The sequence below is a fragment of the Bubalus bubalis genome, chromosome 7, assembly GCF_019923935.1.
Source record: "Bubalus bubalis isolate 160015118507 breed Murrah chromosome 7, NDDB_SH_1, whole genome shotgun sequence".
In the NCBI taxonomy this organism is placed as follows: Eukaryota; Metazoa; Chordata; class Mammalia; order Artiodactyla; family Bovidae; genus Bubalus; species Bubalus bubalis.
The window spans coordinates 88,267,269-88,290,260 of record NC_059163.1 but is presented as its reverse complement, the minus strand read 5'-3'; the positions used below and the strand labels follow the sequence as shown (position 1 = coordinate 88,290,260).

Here is a 22,992-nt window from a genome sequence, read left to right as displayed (position 1 = left end):
ACGCTGAGCGAGCCTACGCCTGTGACGTAAATGACAGTCGCACAGCCTCTGGGCCCATCTTTTCCAAGGCGTTCGGAAGAAGTGTCGCTCATGTGACGCTAAAATAACCACGACTATAAGGTTCGGGGGACGCGAAGACCTGAAGAACGCAGGCTCTGGCCCTGTATTTTGGGAATTGGACAGAGTAAGTTCTAAGTGGACTCTAGGGTAGCCCAGGTTGGGTGAGGTCTCAATTACTCTCAGTCTTTTTCTATGCAGTCCTTTCTGTCGTCTCTGGTCCTTCTCATCCCGCCCCCTCCCACCCACCCATCAGTTCGATTGCCCTAGTGTCCTAGTTCTCTGTGCGCACGCGCAAGAGTCCTCCTGCAGCCCTTGCAGTTCCAGTTTTCTAGTGATTGGGGGCGCCTGTCGTCCGGTTTTGGAAGGTTTGGGGCAGTCCCGCGTTTGACGTCTTCCGCGAGGAAGGACGGGTACCTAAAGGGGCAGTAGGTAAAAGGGGAATGCTTTTCTTCGCAGATTCGAGTTTTGGTGGCCAACAGATAGCGAATGTGGACTTGTATTTTAAAATTAAGTCAAAAAATAAAATTAAGTCATTTCCTTTTTCAGAACTTTTGTCTCTATCAGAGAGCTGAAAATCCAGTTATGGAAGGAAGAAAAAATATAGTGTATTATTGAGTGCGTTAATAGACATACCTAAAGGGAAACAGATGAGGCGATTGTTTAGGGAAAATGTGCTAGCAGAAAGCTAGAAAGAGTAAGATGCCGTTTAACCTGGGCCTTGAAAACTGAATAGGAGTTGATAAGACAAGGAAGACGAGAAGACTCATTTAAAGCAGAGGCAGAGACAAGAAAGTGGGCACCGCTGGATAGTCAGCTGTGACTAGAACTATAGTTCTTAACCTTTTTGACACACCATTTCCTTTTAAAATGTGATTTAAAAGATATGAATGAGCCTCCCAGGAAAATGCATATACATGTCTAAATATTTTCTATAATCTTTTAAAGAAAAATTGTGAAAGAGGTTAAAATGGCCAAAATAAAAAGTGTCTGGCTTACTTTTCCAGCTTACCTCTGCTTTTCATTGTCACTGAGCTATGTTACAATTATGTAAGTTATAATTGAAGTAAGTCTTAGAGTTATTGCCCTGATTAGTGTTACATCTGTTCATTTCAATATTTTTGCTTGCTTGTATTTATGCTTGTCTAGTTTTTGAGTTCACCTTTGAACTGGTTTTTAGGACTTAGCTAGTTCCCTGGTTAATGACTTAAATAAAATGATTGACATGTGTTCATTTTATAAATGTAGAAAAGTCATGGTTTCACCTTTTCTTTAAAATTTACCTTTGAAAATTTCTTGGGATTCACAATAATTTTTGAAATCCATCCTAAATTCCATGGAATTCAGGTTAAGAATTTCTGAGCCAGGATGTTGAGAATGGACTTGTGGACAGTGGGGGTGGGGAGGGAGAGAGTGAATGAATGGAGAAAGTAGCATGGTAAAATGGATAGCTGGTGAGAAGTTGCTGTATGACATAGGGAGCCCAGTCTGGTGCTCTGTGATGACCTAGAGGAGTGGGATGGAGAAAGGGGAGGGAGGCTCAAGAGTGAGGGGATATACGTATATTTATGACTGATGGTGGCGCTACTGTTAAAAAAATCTTGCCTCCCATTGCAGGCGATGTAAGATGCAATGTTAGATCCCTGAGTCAGGAAGATCCCCTGGAGGAGGGCATGGCAACCCACTCCAGTATTCTTGCCTGGAGAAGAGGAGCCTGGATGGCTGCAGTCCATGGGATCACAAAGACTCAGACACTGCCGAAGCCACTTAGCACGAACACACAAATGGCTGATTCGCTTTGTTGTACAGCAGAAACCAACACAACATTGTAAAAAAAATTTTTAACAATTTAAAAAAAGGATTTCTGAGTCAAAACATAGACTACATGGTAAGAGGTTACAAGAGGTTCTACTAAAACGTAGACAGGGTGAGAGTTAAACATACCTGAGCTTACTTACCTAGCTAGCTTTAGCCAGGTCACTTAACCTTTGAGCCTTTGTAAAAAGAAGTTAAGAGAAACAACCTAGAGGGATTATGAGGATTTAAAACAAGGTGTGTAAAGTAACTGGTGTTACACAGTAACTTTTATTCTTTGTTTAAAGCCTATGAAACTAGTTGATTCATTTAACAATTTTTTAAAAATACATGCTGTGTTACCAAAAGATGCTAAAGAATTATTATTGTTGAAAGTTTTAACATCAGAGTCACAAAATTAGACCTGTGTTTAGACAAGTTACACAGCTTCTGTGAAGGATGGATGGCTTCTCGAACAATTTATAAACTATTTCCATATTATTATAACAGTAGTTGTGGAAAACACTGGATGAAGATAAGAGCCATTCCAAAGGTTACATTGATAGGACTTAATGAAAGATTGGTAAATGATAAAATGATAATAAATAACAGTTACATATTGTTGACTGTGTGCTGTATAGCAGCAATGGAAAGTGCTTTATTCATTTTGATTAATTTTTACAACCCTATTGCTGCCGCCGCTGCTGCTAATTCGCTTCAGTCGTGTCCGACTCTGCGATCCCATAGACGGCAGCCCACCAGGCTCCCCCGTCCCTGGGATTCTCCAGGCAAGAACACTGGAGTGGGTTGCCATTTCCTTCTCCAATGCATGAAAGTGAAAAGTGAAAGTGAAGTCGATCAGTCGTGTCCGACCCTCAGCGACCCCATGGACTGCAGCCTTCCAGGCTCCTCCGTCCATGGGATTTTCCAGGCAAGAGTACTGGAGTGGGGTGCCATTGCCTTCTCCAATTATGTCAGTATAAATTTTATTCCACTTTGTAGATCGTAGAAAGTTAACTTGCCCAAAATTCATACAGCTAGTAAATAGCTTGACTGGTTAACTAAGTAGAATATGTCATCCTTAAATAAAATGAGGGTGGTGAGAACAGCAGAACAGACATTGCTAAGAAAGATAACAACTTTGATTTGGAATGTTTGGAATGACCTATTTGTTATCATAGGACATTAAGAAAGTAAACTATGACTATCATGTAACTTCCTGATCTTCTGAAACCAATGTGTAGGTAGGGAAGAGAACTTGTACCATAGCTTATTTCCTGTTTAATCTAATCCATATCCGTACTCAAAAATGAAGATATATTTGATTCTCTACAGATTTTTAAGATTAAAAATTGCAGATGAGTGTTATTCACATGGGGCAAGATTTTCTGAACTTAATTCTCCAGGCCACCAAAAAAAAAAATATATATATATATGAGGAGGGAAGGAGAGTATCAGGGCTGAGAAGAGAATGCTAGGAAAAGTCTGATTTCTTGGAGATTTGTGGCTTTCTGTGTTTATGTAGTTCTGTCCACCATCTCCTTAGATGGTGGCTTTGACTATGAAAACAAATGGAGAAGTGGTAATCTGCCCTTTATAGATTTTTCAGAAGAGTTAGTAGTGATTTCTGTAGTGACAATCATAGCCTACATTTGTATTTTGTTCATAATTCTACCCCCTTACAAAATAACTTGAAATGCTCGATACTTGAGACAGTTTATTAGATACTGTTAGTTATATTACTTAACTATTCAATAAATGCCAAGGTTGTGATCAAGCTGAAGTCTCTGCCTTCGTAGTGTTTATATTATAATGAAGCAGGTAGGCAATAAAATTATAATTCCAGGTAGGAATAAGAGGATATAAGTATAGAAAGTGGTGAGTGAGGGAGAGGGTAGGGTTATGGTTGGCAGGGAAGGGATATTTTAGATTTGGTGAAAGAGAAAGCCTCTTTGAAAAAGTGACATTTGCAGAGGCCTGGGTGAACAAGGAAGTAATCCCTGCAGGTGTGACAGGAAAGCTGGGGAACAGCAGGACAAAAAGCTGTAAAGTGAGAATGCATTAGACTGTTCAAGGAATGGAACCATGGTGTGTTGAGGTTGTAATGAGCACCCTGAAAGAAGTTGCAAGTGATGAAGTTAGAGTGAAATCTCCAGGCCAGATCTAATAGGACCTATAATAAGGATTTTTTTATTTTATTCTGACAGGGATAAGAAAGCTTTGGAGGATTTTGTTCAAGAAATTGACATTTTATTTATATATTTAAATGATCATTCTGGCTGCTGTCTGGAGAATTGATAATGGAAGAGGAGTAGAAGCAAGTAAATGTGAGGATGTGTTTGAACTGCAGGCAAGACACCCGTAATAGCTTGGAACAGGTGGTTGTGATGGAAGAAATGAGAATTCATATGAATTTTGAAAAGCTAGAGCTAACAGAAATGCTAATAAATTGGCTGTGGGGTGTGAGGGAGGAATTAAGAAGGATTTCAGTGTTTTTGCCCTCTCAGCAATTTTTACTGGTATTTTCTGAGATGGGAAAAACTAGGCAAAAAACAAGGTTTACTAAAATTTGAGAGTTCAATTTAAGCTTGATATATGCTTCAGATAAATAAGTGAAGAGGTCAGGTGGGTATTTGCCTGTTGGAATGGGGAGATAATGGGTTAAGTCGGGAGTGGGGCAGATAGGTTTGTGAAACATCAACATATAGAGCCATGGAGCTTAAAGCCAGAGACCCTCTGAAAGGACATCTGTGTAGATAAGGGAGCCCAGGACTAAATGCAGTCCTGAGCATCATGGAAAGGTAGAGCAGACAGAGTCGGAGGGTCCGGAGAAGGAAATGGAGAAGGAAGACAACTCCTGGAAGCCAAATGAAGAAAATGTTTTCAGCGAGGGCATTAGCAACTGCAAATGCTCCTGAGAGGTCTGGTAGACAGTGGAGACCCTAGTTTTCAGTTTCATTAGAATGATGGAAAGGAAAGCCTGACAGGATGGGTTGAAGTGAGAGTGAGGTGAGAAATAAATGGTTATGCAGCACCTGATTGTTTTTCTAATGATTAATTTTGGCATGTACTTCCATTTTATGAGTTAGGCTAGCATCATCTAAATAAATTACTTATGTTTTAGAAATTAGTGCTTACCCGACCAACAGAAGCCTGTTTTAAAAATGCCAAAATACTCTTCCTTTGATGAGAATGCACATTGAGTTGGAGGTTTGAAGTGAAATGCATTAATGGCTTCCTACCCTCCTCCTGGATGTCACTTTGAAACAAAATCTGTTTCTATCTGCAGCATCACTGCTGCACTTTCAGATCATAGCTGACGGGCTCAGGAGACACAGATAGGCTTTAATCTAATAACTGTTTACTGAGCTTTAAAGGATAGAAGACCGAAGATAAGAGTAGGGACAGAATCTTCATCTCTTCTGGAGATGTAGTCCCAGTCTTCCCCAAATACAGCAATTAACCCAAATCCACTGCTTTCCCCCACCCTTATCTAAAAGACTAGTATGGTGTTTTGGTCACCTTGATACCCAAAAGCTTTAGCCCACCAATCTGTTGTCATGCTGGTCACAGCCTCAAGGCCTGCATACCAACTAATAGCATCTCCCACACCAGTGCACCAGAGAACACAGATGAAACTTCCCATTTGTCTTAGTATCACCCCAGGCCTCCTGTTAGGTCTTTGCTAACTCATTTTTAGTGTGTGTGTGTAAGTTTAGTGTATCACCTAAGATGACACCATCCAACAGATTTTTGAATTACTATATACCAGGAAATGGGAATGTACCAGTGAGCAAAACAAAGATATAACATCATTTTTACATTCTAGGATAAACAGTAAGGTTTTACAAAGGGCAATAGAAAAGAGGGCAGAGAGATAGTTGTCTGTCTAGAACTTTGCAGTCTTGATTTAAGAGATCTGACACTTCAACAAGCAAAGAACATTTTTAAAAATCAAATTTTTCTCTCATTGGAGGTTGTGAAATGAACACTTCAGTCTGTCATTCCTTATTTATACTCGAATGTATGAAAAACCGCTGTTAACATAGGAGATAAACAGGCAAAATGAAAGTTTCCACAGCTAATAGTGAAAATATCCAAAGTTTGTTCTCTGGTAGAGATATTTGAGCCCATTTCCCTTCAGATAAAGGCTAAATTAAGTATTTTTTATGTCACTAATACTTATAATATTTACCTTTTCTTCCTATTTGACAGAAATGGAAGTTGAAAGTGGAAATAAAGAAAAGGCAATGGAAGAAAGCATAGAAAAGAGAAAAGAAGTAGAAAAAAAGAAACGGTCTAGAGTTAAACAGGTGCTTGCAGATATTGTGAAGCAAGTGGACTTCTGGTTTGGAGATGCAAATCTCCACAAGGATAGATTTCTTCGAGAGCAAATAGAAAAATCTAGAGATGGATGTAAGTTTCCTTCAGTGTATTATACAAGTTTTAAGAGCTGTATCTACTTCTAATCTATATATGCTGCATATAATGTACAATATACACTGTGTATAAAACATTAAACAGTTGAAAATGTTTTTGAAACTTTTTTAAACTTATGTTTTCATTAGATGTTGATATATCACTTCTTGTGTCATTCAACAAAATGAAAAAATTGACCACTGATGGAAAGTTAATAGCCAGAGCACTGAAAAGTTCTGCTGTTGTAGAGGTAAGAATTGCTACATATATTATGTGTCACATGATACTGTTAATTAATATTGACTTTATGTACTGTTTTAAAGCTGGATTTAGAAGGCACCAGAATCAGGAGGAAAAAGCCACTGGGTGAAAGGCCAAAGGATGAGGATGAGCGGACAGTGTACGTGGTAAGCAGTTTTTCTGAACTGTTGTCTCCCAACAGAAACATTGTAGTAGTAGTCAATTTAAGTAAAGCTTTATTTTCAGTTAAGGTTTTTAACAATTTATTATTACTATTTTATCATAGGAATTACTTCCCAAAAATGTTAACCACAGCTGGATTGAGAGAGTATTCGGGAAATGTGGCAATGTTGTTTATATAAGTATACCACATTATAAATCTACTGGGGACCCAAAGGGATTTGCCTTCGTGGAATTTGAAACAAAAGAACAAGCTGCAAAAGCTATTGAGGTAGGTCCACAACCTAAAAGAAAGAGAAAGAAAATTACTAAGTGTTTTAAACAGTAACAAAATTTTGCTTATTTCATTTCAGTTTCTTAATAACCCACCAGAGGAAGCACCAAGAAAACCTGGTGTATTTCCCAAGACCGTGAAAAACAAGCCCATTCCTGCTCTCAGTGTAACTGGTGAGTTATTATTAAATACTTTATTTACACGTAGATGAAGTAAAATAAGTAAATAAAATAACATTGTTACAGAAGAAAAGAAAAAGAAAAAAAAGAAGAAAGGCCGAACAAAGAAAGACGACAATATCCAGACCAAGGAGTCAAATATGGACGCGAGCAAGGAAAGTGTCTGTAAAAAAAGATCAAGGACCACATCTGAGAGCTCTGAAGTAGAGGTTACAGAACCCCAGAAGCAACCCACAAAGAAAAAGAAAAAACGAGAAAAAACTGAAGTATCCAGCTTACCTTTAGTCAAAGCAGGAAAGAGGAAAAGAAGCGGCTCTGAAGATGCAGACTGCCTCACTCCCAAAGTGAAAGTTAAGAAAGTGTCACAGAAAGACGTTAAAAAAGAAGCTCCAGAAGTTTGTAAAGAAAACAAAGGTATTTCTGACTTTATGTTTAGGATTAGATAAGGAGGGGTTTCTTCTTAACTCATGTCTTTATTTCTGTTAATTTAGAATTAGAAGTCTCTACGGAAGAGGAAAAGGATACTGGAGATATAAAAGACGGATCCCTACTGAAAGCAAAAAGAAAGCATAAGAAAAAACATAAAGAGAGGCATAAAATGGGAGAAGAGGTTATTCCATTACGAGTACTATCAAAGTAAGTCACCAGTACAAATTATATTGTTGGCAAATGACACACTCCATCACCATTGCTAAAGTGCAATTCCAATTTGAATTGAACAGAGTTGCATATTAGCAACAGTAATGGCCTGAAGCCATGATCTGCACAGAAGTTGCACAATGTTGAGGTTTAAAAAGGAACCACCGCACTAAAACATGGAAGCACTTATTTTTTTATGAAGTCACAGCAAGTGCCTCCATGTTAAAGTAGAGGGTATTCCTTAATAGCTTTAAACGTACATCTTGAATATACCAAAGACCAGCAGTGTTAAGTAAGTACTCTTTGCATTTTCTTGAAGATAAAATGAAAAAAGAAGACTTACCATCACTAAAACATGGAAGCACTTACTTTTTTAGCTACAAAGCAAGTACATCCACGTTTAAGTGGTGGGGAGCCCAGTCTTGGGAAAAATCGTGAATATTCTTTAACCTGAAAAGTACATTTAGAGAATAATCTGGAAACAGAATAAATGCCTGACAAACTTACATTAAGCAACATGGAAATAGCAATGTCATCGTTAAAAGGACTACTTTTTATCTTTTATTTGAAATTAAGCAATGCTACATTTCCATTACTTTCAGAGCTTCATTAATAGCCAGTTTCAAGTTTGTTCTGTAAAATGCCAGATCGTAAATCCTTTTAAAGTATTGACTTGGAGACACCTCCACTGAAACATGGAAGCACTTACTTTTGCTTTACACAGCAGGTACCCCCATGTTAAAGCAGAGGGGATCCCCTTTTAGCTTCGATAAATTATAAAAGTTGCCATCTTGTATCCAGGGGCGTAATTTGGATTCACTTCTACTAAAACATGGAAGCACTTACTATTTCAAAAGTCACAGAAAGTACTACCATGTTAAAGTTAAAGGGAGTCCATCTTCTCAAGAGGTGGAAGATAAGTAGAAGAAAGAAAATGGCATACCTTTTAAAAGAGTTTCTTTCTTAACTTTCCTGAATTACAGTTTGCAAAGATTCCAGTTTTCCTCTTGGAGGGTTAAAAGGCAAAGACTTTGGGTACTTCTATTTATACTATTCTTAACTCCTGAATTCCTTTTCCCTTTTTATCTCAGAGAATCATTACAAGAGCCCTTTGTTATTCTAATGTATCAGCTCTCAGGGAATGTATGGTCCTGGGTGGGTCTGGATTTTTTTTTTTTTTTTTTTTTGAAGTATACAGATGTCAATGTTAACAGCTAAAACCATTACCACAGATATTCTCCTCTTTAAAAAAAAAAAAAAATCCCCTATCTGCTTGTTTGATGGCACAGATTAGGGTAACAATGAGTGCTCCTGCAGAGCCAGGAGAGGCATTGTGTTTCTATCTGGAGGAGCTCTAGCTGTTTGAAGAAACCTCTACACGTTAAATGTATGTAAATAAATAAATTGCTTCCATGGGGTGTTTTTTTTCTTCTTAGAAATTCCTTTGACTCCTGTAAATACTGAGGAATGTTACCTTTCAAATTGGAAGCAGTTTAACAAATCTTAAAATTTTAATTTTTCACCCAGAGTTAACTGACTTTTCTAGTAAATGTTACTAGTTAGTTAACTCAGTGCTTTTATTTTTGTCGCTCACATATTTGAAAAATACTAAAGAATTGAATCAGCAAATATAAAACATTTAATCTGAATGTTGGGACAGAGGGAACTCCCCTTTTCTTGTTTGCCAGGTAGACTTAGAACTCAGGAAATAATTTAACTGTGTTTAAAGAAAGATTGGGAGAAGGAGTGGTTAAAAGTCACTGAATGTCTATATTTTGAGGCTTACTTTTTATTTAATGATCTGTTGTCACTGTTTAAAAGTACAATTATTTTCACTACAGAACAGAATGGTTGGATTTGAAGAAAGAGTATTTAGCACTGCAAAAAGCCAGCATGGCTTCTTTAAAAAAAACAATATCCCAAATAAAATCACAATCAGAAATGGAAACAAATGGAGTACCTACTAATTCTGGAATGAAAAATGAACAAAGTAAGCATCAATATGATAGTTTTTGTAGCATTATATTGTACTTATGCTAAAATGCACTGAGTTATTGTAGGATAAATTTTAGTTTTTGAAACTCAATTATATAGTGGTTGTTATTAGAGCAGTTACTGATTTCTCAAGTGTCCAGATATGATTTATCCTTAACCTAAAAATATTTGAAGGGCTCATTTTAAACTGAATCTTTTTTAATCACGTAAATTTTCTCTATACAGTTTTCATTAGTAATCAAAATTAGTGATGAGTGCCTAGTCTGTAGTTCATCACATTTGTAGAAACAAAGATGATCTTTGATATTTATATTTTAAATTCTCATAAGTTGAAAATATAAATTTCCACATTTGAATTGTAATGGTGTACCTATGCCTGTTTATTTCTTTATGAGTAAAACAATTTGTTATTGGTTCAGTGAAAGGGGACATTTTTAAGATTTTAAAAGTGTTGTTCTAATGGTAAAAGTTTGCATTTACAGTAATAAGAGTTTCTGTATTTTACTTTATGGTAATCTGTACTAAATAGTATAACTTACAACATAATGGCCTTATGAGTAAGTTTAAATTACTTAAATAAAGCTGGGAGACCATTATTGATACTCTAGAGCAGGCCTATAAGCGTTACATTATTAAAGTAAGAGGTATTTTTTGGTCTTTTTCTTTTTGCATCAGCAGCAAACAGTGAAGAATGTGGTCCTCAGGAGAAAGTTAATTCAGCAGGACCGCAGTTTGTGAGTGGTGTGATTGTGAAGATCGTTAGCACCGAGCCTTTACCTGGCAGGAAACAAGTCAGGGTAATGCTTTTGAATCCCCATGATAGTTGTTTCTCTTTCTTCTTAAAAACCCCCATGTGAAAGTATTTTGAATATGGAAAATGAGGCGAATCAAATTAGAAATTGTTCTCTTGTGGTAAAGTGCTCATTGGGTTGATTCCATAATAACCCTTTAAGTCTGACTTGAAGCAAATTCTGATACCTGAAATTCCTCACTGAATCAAATTTATAGTGAATTTAGTTTAATCCTTTTATAGGAAAACAGCAATTTGTGCTTATTTTTATTGGTGGCCCAATGGTTGTGTATAGGAAGCGGATGAAACCCTACTGTAGTTATTATAGCAAAAGAGGAGATTAAGTAAAATGCTTTCCCAATATTCGTTTTCTCAGGGGACCTTTTCTGTTTTTCAGAAAAATCAACAGAAACTAGATTTTGGGGCAATACTTAGGGATAAAACTTTCATAAAGACTGAACTAACACTAAAGTTTGTTTGTGATTGTTTCTAAAATAAAACTGTAACTATTTGCTGTTGTCTTATTTGGAGCAAACTAGAGAATTTGTAATTTGTTTTCATTAGAGCTTTTAGTTTTCAATAAATTCCTGAAAGATTTTGTGACTTAAAACAAAAAATCAGAACTATTTTGAAATAAAAGGGATAGTGTGCATATTTTTCACTTACCGTAGACTTAGTTTATTTTTGTCTGTTAATGAATCCTCTTGAGAATTGAAATTTTCTTCTGAAAAAAATGCAAGGTTGTTGTTTTTGGCAAGAAGAGCCTTTAAAAATTTTAATCCAAAAAAAATTTTTTGGTATTTTCAGTCCACACCGATTATTTTAAGATTTTGAAACAATTACAAGAAAGTGTAAAGTATTTTGAAAATCTCCAAAAATTTATAGTTTACACTTTAAATTCCTATCCCTGCTGTTCTCGTCTTTTTTCACTTTATAGAGTTTATCCTCTACAGCATTTTGTACTAGCATGGCAATATTTGTTATTCACATACTCTTTTTTTAGTTGGAGTACCCTATTTACTTTTAAATTTTGTCATCCATTTAAGTGAAACACTCTCTTTTTAAACTATGTGATGTGTTCTGTAACTAGCAAGTGTATTTATAAATACGCTGAGGTCAGCACCATGTGGTATGTTGTTTTGGTTTTCCATAGACTGTTACCAGTCAACATTTTTTAACTTCTGTCACCATTAAAGTTGCTCAATGTAACCATCCGTAAGCACTGTTTATCTGAAACCCTATCCCTTAAAATCCTGTAGCTGTCACTAAGACGTAAATCTAGACTCTCAATATAGTATTGATTAGGAATTTGGTCAATCCCAAATTGATATACTAGCTTGAACTTCAAAATTTGGTAGCAAAATAGACTTTGCAATAAGAAGGATTAAAAAATTGAAGATGTAAATGCTGCTGTGGTTAGTCAGATGGCCCAAGTTTTAAAAGAAAAATTACTCAAAGTTTGTTATTTTGAATAACTGGAATAGGTTTAATTATATTTATCAGAGAGATTTTATTATCTAAATGGTAATTATGTCAATTACAAATTCTTCATTTTTGATCACCAAAATCATAAAATAAGTGCATTAAGCAAGTTATTAATTACTTACATTTTGCTGGAACAAAAACTGAGCTATGATTCTTACTGCTGTCTCTGAGTTCCCCATGTGATTGCCAGGTTAATTTGTCATTCTAAGAAGGGTTTTAAATCTGGAGATTAGCCTGACATTATAATGGATATTTAGTAAATATATCAGTTAAAAAACTCTCACTACTACCAATAAACATTCAAATTCCATCACTTAATACCTTATATTTCCTTCTTTGTGTTTAAATACTCATTAACTAGATAGTGAAATGGGAAGAATTGGCAAGTATATTTCTCTCCAGTTTTCAGTTTTTAAATTGAATTTGCCTATAAAGTGTCTATTTTGTGATAGGCAATGTTTTAACTGTTGGGATAAATTAAGACTTAGTACCTGGCTTGTATTAATATATAAGCATGGATTTTTACTACTTATTCTTTATTATTAACTAAGGCACTTTTCTTATGAAGTAACCTTTCCAGGTATTGCTGAGTTCTTTCTGTAATTCAGAATTTTAAAATTCAACATCAAAATGTAATCTAGGGAATTCTCTGGTGGTCCAGTAGTTAGGATTCCAAGCTCTCACTGTGAAAGACTTGGGTTCAGTCCCTGGTTGGGGAACTAAGATCCCACGACGAGCCAAGAGGCGTGGCCAAATAAATATTTCTTTTAATAAATAATCTAAATTAGTTGCACCTTGAAATTTTGGGTTTAAACTGAAGGGGTTGAGGTAGGTAGGGCTTTTTTTTTTTTTTTTTTCCTTTCAGTTGGGAACCTTCAGTTACTTTAGCTTTATGAATGGAAGTTGATGAATTAAGAATTAGTGTAACATTCCTGCATAATTACCTTGCTTACACTGTAGAACCTGCTGTGAAAAAAAAAATGACTTGGGAATGCAGGAATCTTGTTAATTTGCCCTCACAGCAGGCCTTATAGGTAAAACTTCTCATTGCTACGTGACTCGAAGAGGTTGCTTAGATGTTTTATCAGAGTAAAAACTCTGGCCCTGTCTGTATTCCCATAGACAACTTGAGAACCAAGCATCTTTCTGTGCTCCTTGAAACATTTTTCACAAGTGGTTATAAAAAGTTTGCATATATTTTAAGTCCTAAGTGATTTTATACAGGTAAGTGGAAACACAACTTCTTCCTTAATGCCATTTCAGTTTTGTTTTTTATTTTACTCTTTAACTACGCCCAGACATGGAACCCTTCTTCTAAATTTGAGAGTTAGAGGAAAGTGTCTGTACATTCTGTATTATAGATCTTTTTGCCTTATGCCATATTCCCATCTAGCATGATTTTAAAGATACTGTTGAATGAAAGAAAGTTGTTAGAGTTGATGTTAAATTGGTCCTCAACTTTGTCCATTTCTAAGAGCATTTGTTTTTTTGTTTTTGTTTGAGGTCTTTTTTTAGGTGGTGGTTTGGTTTTTGGTTTGGGGTCTGTTTTGGGCATCTTATTAGCTTATGGGATCTTAGCTCCCAGACCAGAAGTTGAACCTGTACCCTTGGAAGTGAGAGGGAAGAGTCCTAACCACTAGACTGCCAAGGAATTCTCCATTTGTATATATCTTGGAAGCTAACTGAAATGAAATAGTTACTCCTCATTTGAAATGATACATGGCTCAATTTTACAACAGATCCTATACTGGAATAATTTTAGAATTATAATGAAATGTTTTTATTATTTATTTTAAGCCCTTCTAAATTCTAATGCAGGATACTTTGGCAGCAATCTCAGAAGTTGTTTATGTTGATTTGCTGGAAGGAGATACAGAATGCCATGCTAGATTTAAAACTCCTGAGGATGCTCAAGCAGTAGTAACTGCACATTCGGAAATTAAAAAGAAACACTGCTGGAAACTAGAGATTCTTTCTGGTAAAACTTTATAGAACTTCCTTTTTTTTTTATTTTTAACAATGCTTATTTTGGGGTGATTGTTGTATAATTTCCGAGTTTGGCAGATGAAAAACTAGGGGGAGGTTTCTTTACACTAATATACGTAAAAGGCATTAAATAACTTGGACAACTGTTCTGGTTCTACTGAAAATACAAAGCTGTGGATGTGTTTCTTCATCTGTATCCTTATGTTCAGTGATAAGCATGTTTGTGTGTGTTTGTTTTCTTAAAGGTGATCATGAACAGAGGTATTGGCAGAAGATTTTGGTAGATAGGCAGGCCAAACTTAATCAACCTCGTGAAAAGAAAAGAGGCACTGAGAAGGTAATCAGTTCATACTTTGTAATTTCAATTTCTGGCTGTTTTCTTTCATAACTTGGTGGTAAATGATTATTTAAAGATTGTCTTAATGGTAAAAAGCACAGTGTGTATTTAGAGTGTAGTTTTTAAAGATATGAGTCTCCACAGATACGATTGAGAAACTATGCATATCATTCCCAATAGTGATGGTAAGCTTTATTCCTTTTTCTGTAGAATAGCTGACAGGGGAAATAAACAAGCTTAAATTAGTACATTAAATAATTTATAGGAAAAAAAATAATTTAAAGCAAGTCTCTTAATAATTTTACTTTAAATGACACTTAAGAATTTATCAGATGTTTATTATTGCTAGTAAGCTGTTTATTCTTTTTAAAAATGTTATACGTGTAAAAGTACATCTTAAAGTGCTTAGAGCAAAATAGGGCACAAAATAATTAATATTATCAATTTCTAATTGTATACTGTAAAAATCAGTAAAATCCAAAAAGATGTATGTGCATTATTTTATGAAAGATCATACTTCCTGTGTTCTGGGTTTGTTAATTGTTCCTATTTATAAAATTCTTTTTTCTTTAATTGGAAAATCAAATTTTTGCATTAGTCTTGCATCTCCTAGGATTCATTGGAATTTAAAATGACTTGGGAGGAGGTTTTCTACTGATCTTTGTTAATTCTCTTTCCATGAATGCAGACTGAATTTGTTGAGATAGAGAGGCCTCCTTCCTCTTTAAGGACCCTTTCAGGTCTATGAGGTGTTAATTTCAAAGCCTACTTAAGCTTTGATTAACTTAAATGTTAAAATCATTAATCCAGAACTCACAATTGAAATCACTTTGTTAAGTAATATTTTTCCTTCTAATTGGTGTAAAATATCATTTAAATTGTGTATATTTTTAAAACTAGAAAAAAGCAGTTTTGTTTTTAAGAAAGACTCCATCCGTACAAATTAAATTTGAGACAAGGAAATAAACATTGACAGAGAATTTTATAAATTGGGTTGAAACCAGTGAGTAGTTCTATCATTGAATTGAAGAGTTCTCATGTATTGATTAACAGGATCAGGCTTTTATCATTAGCATGATTTGTATGGTAAGCAGTCATCTGAAAGTATAGAATTCTAGCTAAAGCAATGAAAGTACTAGTTTGCTCATTTCATAAAATGAAAAAGGTTCCACACAACCTAGCTTCTCAGAGGAGAGGAGATTATTAGTTTACTACTTTGTTAATTCATTTAATTAACATTTTTGGTATTGGTTTGTGTTAGAACTGAGTGTCTAGCCATGAGTAACAAGGTCTCCTTCTTTCATGAGGCTTAGAGTTAATATAGGTCAGATGATGACCAGTGCTGTGCAGAAAACTCAAAAGTATAATGGGGTACATCAGATGAGGTTCCTTGGAAAGTTCTCTACAAAGGTGACCATAGAGCAGACTTGAGGGAAGTGAGCAGACAAGCCAGGAGAATTTAGGCACTCCACTTTACTCTCTGAGGCAACTGAGAGTACAGAGGTCTTGAAGGGAGATTGTCAGACTTAGGAGGCCAGTGTAGCTGGGGTACAGGAAGCAAGCAAGCATATTAGTAATAGAAAATAAGTGTTTAGAAAAAATTAGCAGCCAAAAGTATAGTGTAAATACCTCACTGACATGCCATTCTACTGTTTCCACAGTAGTATACTTGAGTGAAAGAAAAATACTTATATAGAAAATCCTGGTTCTTCTTTTTCACTTTATGGAGGAGAGGGCTACTGGGGACACTTTTCTAAGTTCTGTTCAGTTTGTATAGAATTAAAAGACAAGTGATAAAGAAATACTTTGTTTTCTATGTATGATATTTTGACATATAAAAATCAAGTGCAGATAAATGAAGACCTGTAACAAAAGATCAGTAAGATGAAGGAAAGACATGCCCTAAGGGGTCTCATTCATTCTACCTCAATCAAATTTTTCTAGTGTACCCTATCACGTTGAGCATTTTAGTAAAATTAGATAACAGGTATTGGAGACACAGTGAGGCTTTTCTCATTTTTCTTTAGCTTGTAGAGCACATTTGAATTTTTTGTTGTTTTTATCAAAATCGTCTTTCCTTTATAAAGTACTGACAGGTCATCTATTAAACAGATAAAGATAGAATTCATAAAATTTGCAAAAAGTATATGGTTGTGAGTTTTAAACACTTAAATTTTGACTCCACTGATCAGTTTGCGTTTAGTTTAATCTGAAAGTGACTTCCTAAAAATTTACCACAATAAAAAGAAAAAGAAATAACGGTGACTTCCTGCCGATGACCACTTATCACCAGTTTAAAAAAACTATTTTAATGAATAGTCATTAGAATCTGTGTTTATAAGAGAATAAGATTTTCATTTCCTCCAAAGCTAAATATGCTACTTTAGTTTTTCTATCAAGAAAGCTTTTGGGCATTTTAAATGGTCTTCATTCTGCATAATTTCATTTGCCTTCTTTAAAATTTTTGATTATTTATGTAAGGGTGTATACTAAGTACTTTTAATAGCAGATCCTTATTTAGAATATTTCTCAAATTTCTAAGCAAAGTGTCTTAACACTCAAACCCAAAGGGATATGATGAAACAAAGATTGGTCCTCAACCCTCCTAAAATGTCAAAAAAATTTTTTTAATTTTATATTGGCACATTGGTGATTAACAGTGTTGTATTAGTTTCAGGTGTATAGCAGAGTGATTCAGTTACTACGCATATACATGTGTTCTTTTTCAGATCCTTTTCCCATTTAGGTTATTACAGAATACTGAGGAGCATTCCCTATACTGAATAGTAGGTCCATGTTGGTGGAATTATGGTTATTTATTAATTAATTAATAACCAAATTATTGGTTATTTTTAATTGAAAAAATTTTAGTAGTCTAGAACTAAAATGCAAAGATCTTAGATAATTCAAAGATTTAATATCTACTATATTTAATAAGCTCTAATTTAGGTAGTTCTCTCTGTAACTGATTTGACCTGAGCTTAATTATCTCATTTGTTTTCCTCTTCTCCTTTTTAAAAAATTTTATTCAAGGTAATAGTTGTGAGATTTTTCTAGTCGTAATTATCTTCTGTTTTTAGGTATCCAGTTCCTTCTAATTTCTGATTTTTTTCTCTGTAGTTAATCACAAAAGCTGAAAAGATTAGACTCGAAAAGACTCAACAAGCAAGTCAACACATAAGATTTTCTGAATATGACTGAAAAAAATTTTTTGTGTACTTCTTCAGATTTCACTGGATACTAGAGCTATTCTTAGGAATATCTTTTTTTTATGGTGGTAATGCATAATGTTTTTCTAAAACCTACATTTAATTAAATAGTTGTTCTTTGACTTGTAAATACTTTTCCTGGACACAGTTACATTGTTTACCACAGTTTTTCTGTAAACGTTGCATTTGTTGAAATTATATGACACAAATAAACTTCCAAGTGATTTAGAAAATAAATGTGTTTGAAATTATCATTAAGGTTGATGTTTTTATATTACAAAAACAACATATATGCAAAAATAATAATACTATCTAAATAAATAGCTTGGGGGAAATGTTTAACAGAGAATGTTCATTGTGCTTTTTATTTTGTAACTTGCTTTTTCCATTTGAAATATCTTAGATATCCTTTCATGTTGATTTATACAGAGACATGTGTGTGGTATTTCATTCTGTTTATTGTACTTTGCCTGTCCGAGCTTCCATTGAACTGACTATATGAACTGTTTGCAATTTAAATGTTTTAAACATACTAAGTTTGTTTTCATAAATGAAGTTAAACATTTTATTTTGATTAGACAAAATAAAATGTACCAGATGCTGTAAACACAGAAAAAAATATCTTCTAGGAACCAGCCTTTGGTATAATTGAAGTGTATCATTTTATTCAGGAAAATCACAGAAGGGAGTGTTGAAGGCCTTCCTAGAACTGAATGTCCAGGGATGTACATGACTGGCATCTTAATCTCTCATCAGGATATCAGGAAAGTACTCTGGATAACCTTGGGATTCATTTCCTTGGGCTACAGACCCATTTCTAGTCCCATCAGCTTTATCCAGCAGTGGGGGATTAACTTGGATATCCCTTGGGTGCTTTGTGGGAGGCAAAGAATCAAGAATCTGTTCACTCCTATGGGCCAGAGATTTAAGTAAATTGGCTGCATCAGGTTGGGGTAGCAGCAGCTTACTACCAAAAATAGGCATGCTGGCAGGTTGCCACTGACTCACTAGTTTTTCTCTCCCCATGAAGAAAAGCTAGCATACACACTCATGAAGAAAAAGAATGATCAGTAAATTGTTGCTAAACCCTCTTATAAGGATTATGACTACATATGCTCTGGTTGATCTAGAATAATCAATAGTAGGAGTATGTCTCAAGAATTCAGTTAATTTCAAGGAGGGCTGTCATAGGTGACTTTGGAGAGGTTATCAAGTAAACTTTCAGAAATTCTTCCCTTGGCATTCTTTAAAACAAGATAGAAAGAAAGAAAGTCAAGTCACTCAGTCCGTGTCCGACTCTTTGTGACCCCATAGACTGTAGTCTACCAGGCTTCTCCATCCACGGGATTTTCCAGGCAAGTGTACTGGAGTGGGTTGCCATTTCCTTCTCCAGAGGATCTTCCCTACCCAGGGATCAAACCTGGCTCTCCCACATTGTAGGCAGACACTTTACCGTCTGAGCCACCAGGGAAGCCTAATCAAGACACTATTGTTGCACTTGGGAGGCATTAGTGAAGTAAATCAAAGATCCCTCTCTCACGGTGCTTATATTCCAGCAGTAGATAGAGACGATAAATAAAAATAAGTAAAAATTACACAATGTTAGATAAGTCCTAGGGACAAACAGAAAAAGATGGAGGGGGAGAAAATTTCATTCATTCATTCTTGCATTTATTCTTCAGTTCACTTAACTAAAGGAATACTTACTCGACCCGGGCTTCCCTGGTGACTCAGATGGTAAAGCATCTGCCTACAGTGCAGGAGACCTGGGTTTGATCCCTGGGTCGGGAAGATTCCCTGGAGAAAGAAATAGCAACCCACTCCAGTATGCTTGCCTGGAAAATCCCATGAACCGAGGAGCCTGGTAGGCTACAGTCCATGGGATCGCAAAGAGTTGGACGTGACTGAGCGACTAACATTAACACTAACTAACATATCAGACACTTACACTGTAGATTTGAGAGACATGAAGAAAAGGTAATGTGCCCTGCTTTTAAGGAATTTACAGCCTTGAGGGAAACTGGCAAGTCAACAATATAAACTGGCAGTACGATATAAGTAACAGGACAATTAGTCCAGATGATACCCGTATAGGTTCCTGAAAGCAGAGTCCTAATTCTGCATGATCTTTCAAGATATATAACCTTTGATCCTTCAGGTAAGTATATTCCCTTCTTTATCCAACACTTAGCACATAGTAGCTGATTAATAAATGTGAGTTGAATATGTGCTTCAGGATGTTCCCCAGGATCAGAGATTGATTTAGTTGCATAAAGGATATTTTCTCTTTCAAGTCTCTGATTCTCAGTGTTCATGTTCCTTTTTTTTCAAGTGTGCTACACGCCTATCTGTGCGTGTCAATGGGGTTTTCTTCCCTTAACTGCAGTACTGATTTAAGCACCTTGCAGTAGCTCCGTATCACTTTCACAAAGAAAACCTTATTGGCTATTGTCTTTTGTAGGTTGTTTGCTGTGTTACCTCAGTGAAGTAGGTGCCAATGGTATCACCACTTTAAAAATGAAGAAGCTGAAGCACTTGCCAAAGGTCATAATAGATAGCTAGTCTAGGACTTAAACTCAGTTTCTCTTATTCTGAAGATCACACATTTAATGATTAGGATACCTCCCTTTCTCCCAACCTCTTGCCAACTTCTTTTCTTCCTTCCTTATTTCCTTTTTAACCAGTGCTTTGCATCCCGTAGTAGAGATGTACTGCAATTTATATAACTGTGCTTCTACTGGACTTGTAGTTGTCTGTTCTATTTTACTACTAAAAGCACTGCTGCAATGAACATTGTATCCCCCACCTTTGTTGACATGTGTATGTCTACATGATGGATTTCTGGAATAAAGATTGCTGGGAGAAATCTATTTTATATAACGTGACTGAAATAGTCCAAAAATGCTGTATAGACTTTCACTGCCAGCAACAGTTATTGCATTCTCATTAATATCTTCTCCCATTCAATCTCTTGCCTTTCGATTTGGTTTATGGCACTTTTATTTTATAGATATTTTATATTTTTACAGAGCTATATCTTTGTTTTCTTTTTTTTTTTTTGGCCCCACCACATGGCTTGTGGGATCCCTGACCAGGGATCGAACATGGCCTCATGGCAATGAAAGCAGAGTCAACCACTGGCCCCTCAGGGAATTCCTAGAGCCTTATCTTTTAATCTGCTGTTAACAGAACTTGATTTCTCCTTCTGAAACCTGTGAGCCCTGTCTGTATTTCATTTCTTGATTTTGATACCCAGAAGATACAGTTGTAAGCAGAACTCTTTCTTGAGTTAGCATGAGTTGAGTCTGTTCTTTGCAGCCAACCACAACCTTAAATAAATATCATACTTCAAAAAAAAGCAATACTATTCTTTAAAAAATAAATCATACTTTTAGGTTCATGAATTTATTAGGCAGTAGTAATTTCTCAAAAACTCAGCAGACTTCCTATCTGATTTTAGAGAATTCCACATGCTAATAACCACATCCTTGGTTTGTGTTTTTTAAGACCTACTTCTGTGCTATCTTGGTTCCTTACCTCTCTCTGGATTTAAGAGAGCTTCTGTGGCAAAGTTACACTATTCATTTAATTTTTTTTCCCCTGAATTTCCTTATTTTTTTAAACGTTTTTAAAAATTGAAGTACAGTTAATTTACAATGTTGCGTTAGTTTCAGGTATATAGCAAAGTGATATATGTATATATATTTTCCAGATCCCTTTCCATTATAAGTTATTACAAGATACTGAATACAGTTCCCTGTGCTATACAGTAGGTCCTTGTTTTTAAATCACACATTTTAAAAAATGCCTCAGAAAGTTCATAATAGAGAAAAGCAATTGGAATGAAAAGCTAGGAAAGAGTTACACTAAGAAAGAGTCAACATTGTCACTTGTACTTGGTCCACACTTGTCTGGTGACCTTCTTAATGATACCACACCAACAAGGCTGCCTTGTTCCTATAGAGGCACGAGTCTTAACACTTGCATAGGTTACAGTGTGAATGGTGCTCTTGGATTTGTGCAGTGCACAATCTGCCCACTGTTCATGGCAGCCCACTACACAAGAACGTTCAGCTTTTTGTACTTTGTACTTGAGAATATTCTTCACTGTTGAAGGAAACAAAACGAAAACTTAACATTCTTTTAAGTCATCACAAATAGGTCTGAGGTAATCCAAAGCAAGAGTCAGGATTTGTAATATAGACCAGATCATCATCTAAGTAGAGACTTCAGGGTCAGGAATTAAGAATCTCTAAATGTGGTCCATCTTCCTGAGATTTTCAACTACTAAAGGACACTATTAGTTTTTCATGATTCTTTTCTGTAGCAGAACTTAAAGCTTCACTCCACTCCAAAGGTATGGAATATAATTTATGTTAGCAGAAGTTTTTAGATTTGTCTTGACTAAACAGGGCTAGGTCTTAAGAAAAGTGTTTTATTTTTTAATACTATAAACCAACGAGGAAAGACTCACCAATAGAAAAGTGAGTAAGGATTAGCAAGTATTACTATAAATGGCAGAGGAACCAGAGATCAAATTACCAACATCTGTTGGATCATCGAAAAAGCAAGAGAGTTCCATAAGAACAATTGACTACGCCAAAGCCTTTGACTGTGTGGATCGCAACAAACTGGAAAATTCTTAAGAGATGGGAATACCAGACCACCTGACCTGCCTCCTAAGAAATCTGTATGCATGTCAAGATCAAGAAGCAACAGTTAAAACTGGACATGGAACAACAGACTGGTTCCAAATTGGGAAAGGAGTACATCAACGCTGTATATTGTCACCCTGCCTATTTAACTTACATGCAGAGTATATCATGAGAAATGCCAGGCTGAATGAAGCACAAGCTAGAATCAATATTGCTGCTGCTGCTGCTGCTAAGTTGCTTCAGTCGTGTCCGACTCTGTGCAACCCCATAGACGGCAGCCCACCAGGCTCCCCCGTCCCTGGGATTCTCCAGGCAAGAACACTGGAGTGGGTTGCCATTTCCTAGGGGAACTATCAATAATCTCTGATATGCAGATAACACCACCCTTATGGCAGAAAGTGAAGAACTAAAGAGCCTCTTGATGAAAGTGAAAGAGAAGAGTGAAAAAGTTGGCTTAAAACAACACTCAGACAACTAAGATCATGTCATCCTGGCCCATCACATCATGGCAAATAGATGGGGAAACAATGGAAACAGTGGCAGACTATATTTTTGGGGGCTCCAAAACCATTGCAGATGATGACTGCAGTCATGAAATTAAAAGACGCTTGCTCCTTGGAAGAAAATCTATGACCAACCTAGGCAGCATATTAAAAGGCAGACATTACTTTGCCAACAAAGGTCCATCTAGTGAGTGGTTTTCCCAGTAGTCATGCACGGATGTGAGAGTTGGACTATAAAGAAAGCTAAGCA

At 35.8% G+C, this 22,992-nt stretch overlaps 1 protein-coding gene and 1 long non-coding RNA gene across 5 annotated transcripts; one reads left to right on the top strand and one right to left on the bottom strand.

The window, feature by feature from the left end:
• The first annotated feature begins 1 nt into the window (after position 1).
• On the top strand, positions 2 to 17,835 carry LARP7 (La ribonucleoprotein 7, transcriptional regulator). Of its 4 annotated transcripts, none has more exons than XM_025290287.2 (13): positions 2 to 184; positions 6,067 to 6,267; positions 6,420 to 6,520; positions 6,594 to 6,677; positions 6,797 to 6,961; positions 7,044 to 7,137; positions 7,213 to 7,557; positions 7,635 to 7,779; positions 9,624 to 9,772; positions 10,453 to 10,574; positions 13,871 to 14,030; positions 14,284 to 14,375; positions 17,496 to 17,835. In XM_025290287.2, exons 2-13 carry the CDS (start codon positions 6,069 to 6,071, stop codon positions 17,574 to 17,576), a joined length of 1,737 nt encoding a protein of 578 aa, XP_025146072.1. In that variant the 5' UTR covers positions 2 to 184; positions 6,067 to 6,068; the 3' UTR covers positions 17,577 to 17,835. The 4 variants fall into 4 exon arrangements, with proteins under 4 accessions (XP_025146072.1, XP_025146071.1, XP_025146069.1 ...); XM_025290286.2 differs by having other exon boundaries at positions 3 to 184; positions 7,210 to 7,557; positions 10,456 to 10,574; XM_025290284.2 differs by having other exon boundaries at positions 3 to 184; positions 7,210 to 7,557.
• LOC123334479 lies at positions 6,732 to 8,425 on the bottom strand. The gene is made up of 2 exons (XR_006552416.1): positions 8,334 to 8,425; positions 6,732 to 6,974 (listed from the first exon to the last, which is right to left on the bottom strand). It is a non-coding gene; the product is annotated as an uncharacterized LOC123334479 (long non-coding RNA).
• Positions 17,836 to 22,992: the final 5,157 nt, after the last annotated feature.

Excerpts from the sequence above, each read along its gene's own strand:
- LARP7 (XM_025290284.2), top strand. The coding sequence starts at position 6,069 with ATGGAAGTTGAAAGTGGAAATAAAGAAAAGGCAATGGAAGAAAGCATA. Across the intron at positions 6,962-7,043 it reads AAGCTGCAAAAGCTATTGAG|TTTCTTAATAACCCACCAGA; the intron begins GTAGGTCCACAA and ends ATTTCATTTCAG. Across the intron at positions 7,138-7,209 it reads TCCTGCTCTCAGTGTAACTG|AAGAAAAGAAAAAGAAAAAA; the intron begins GTGAGTTATTAT and ends ACATTGTTACAG.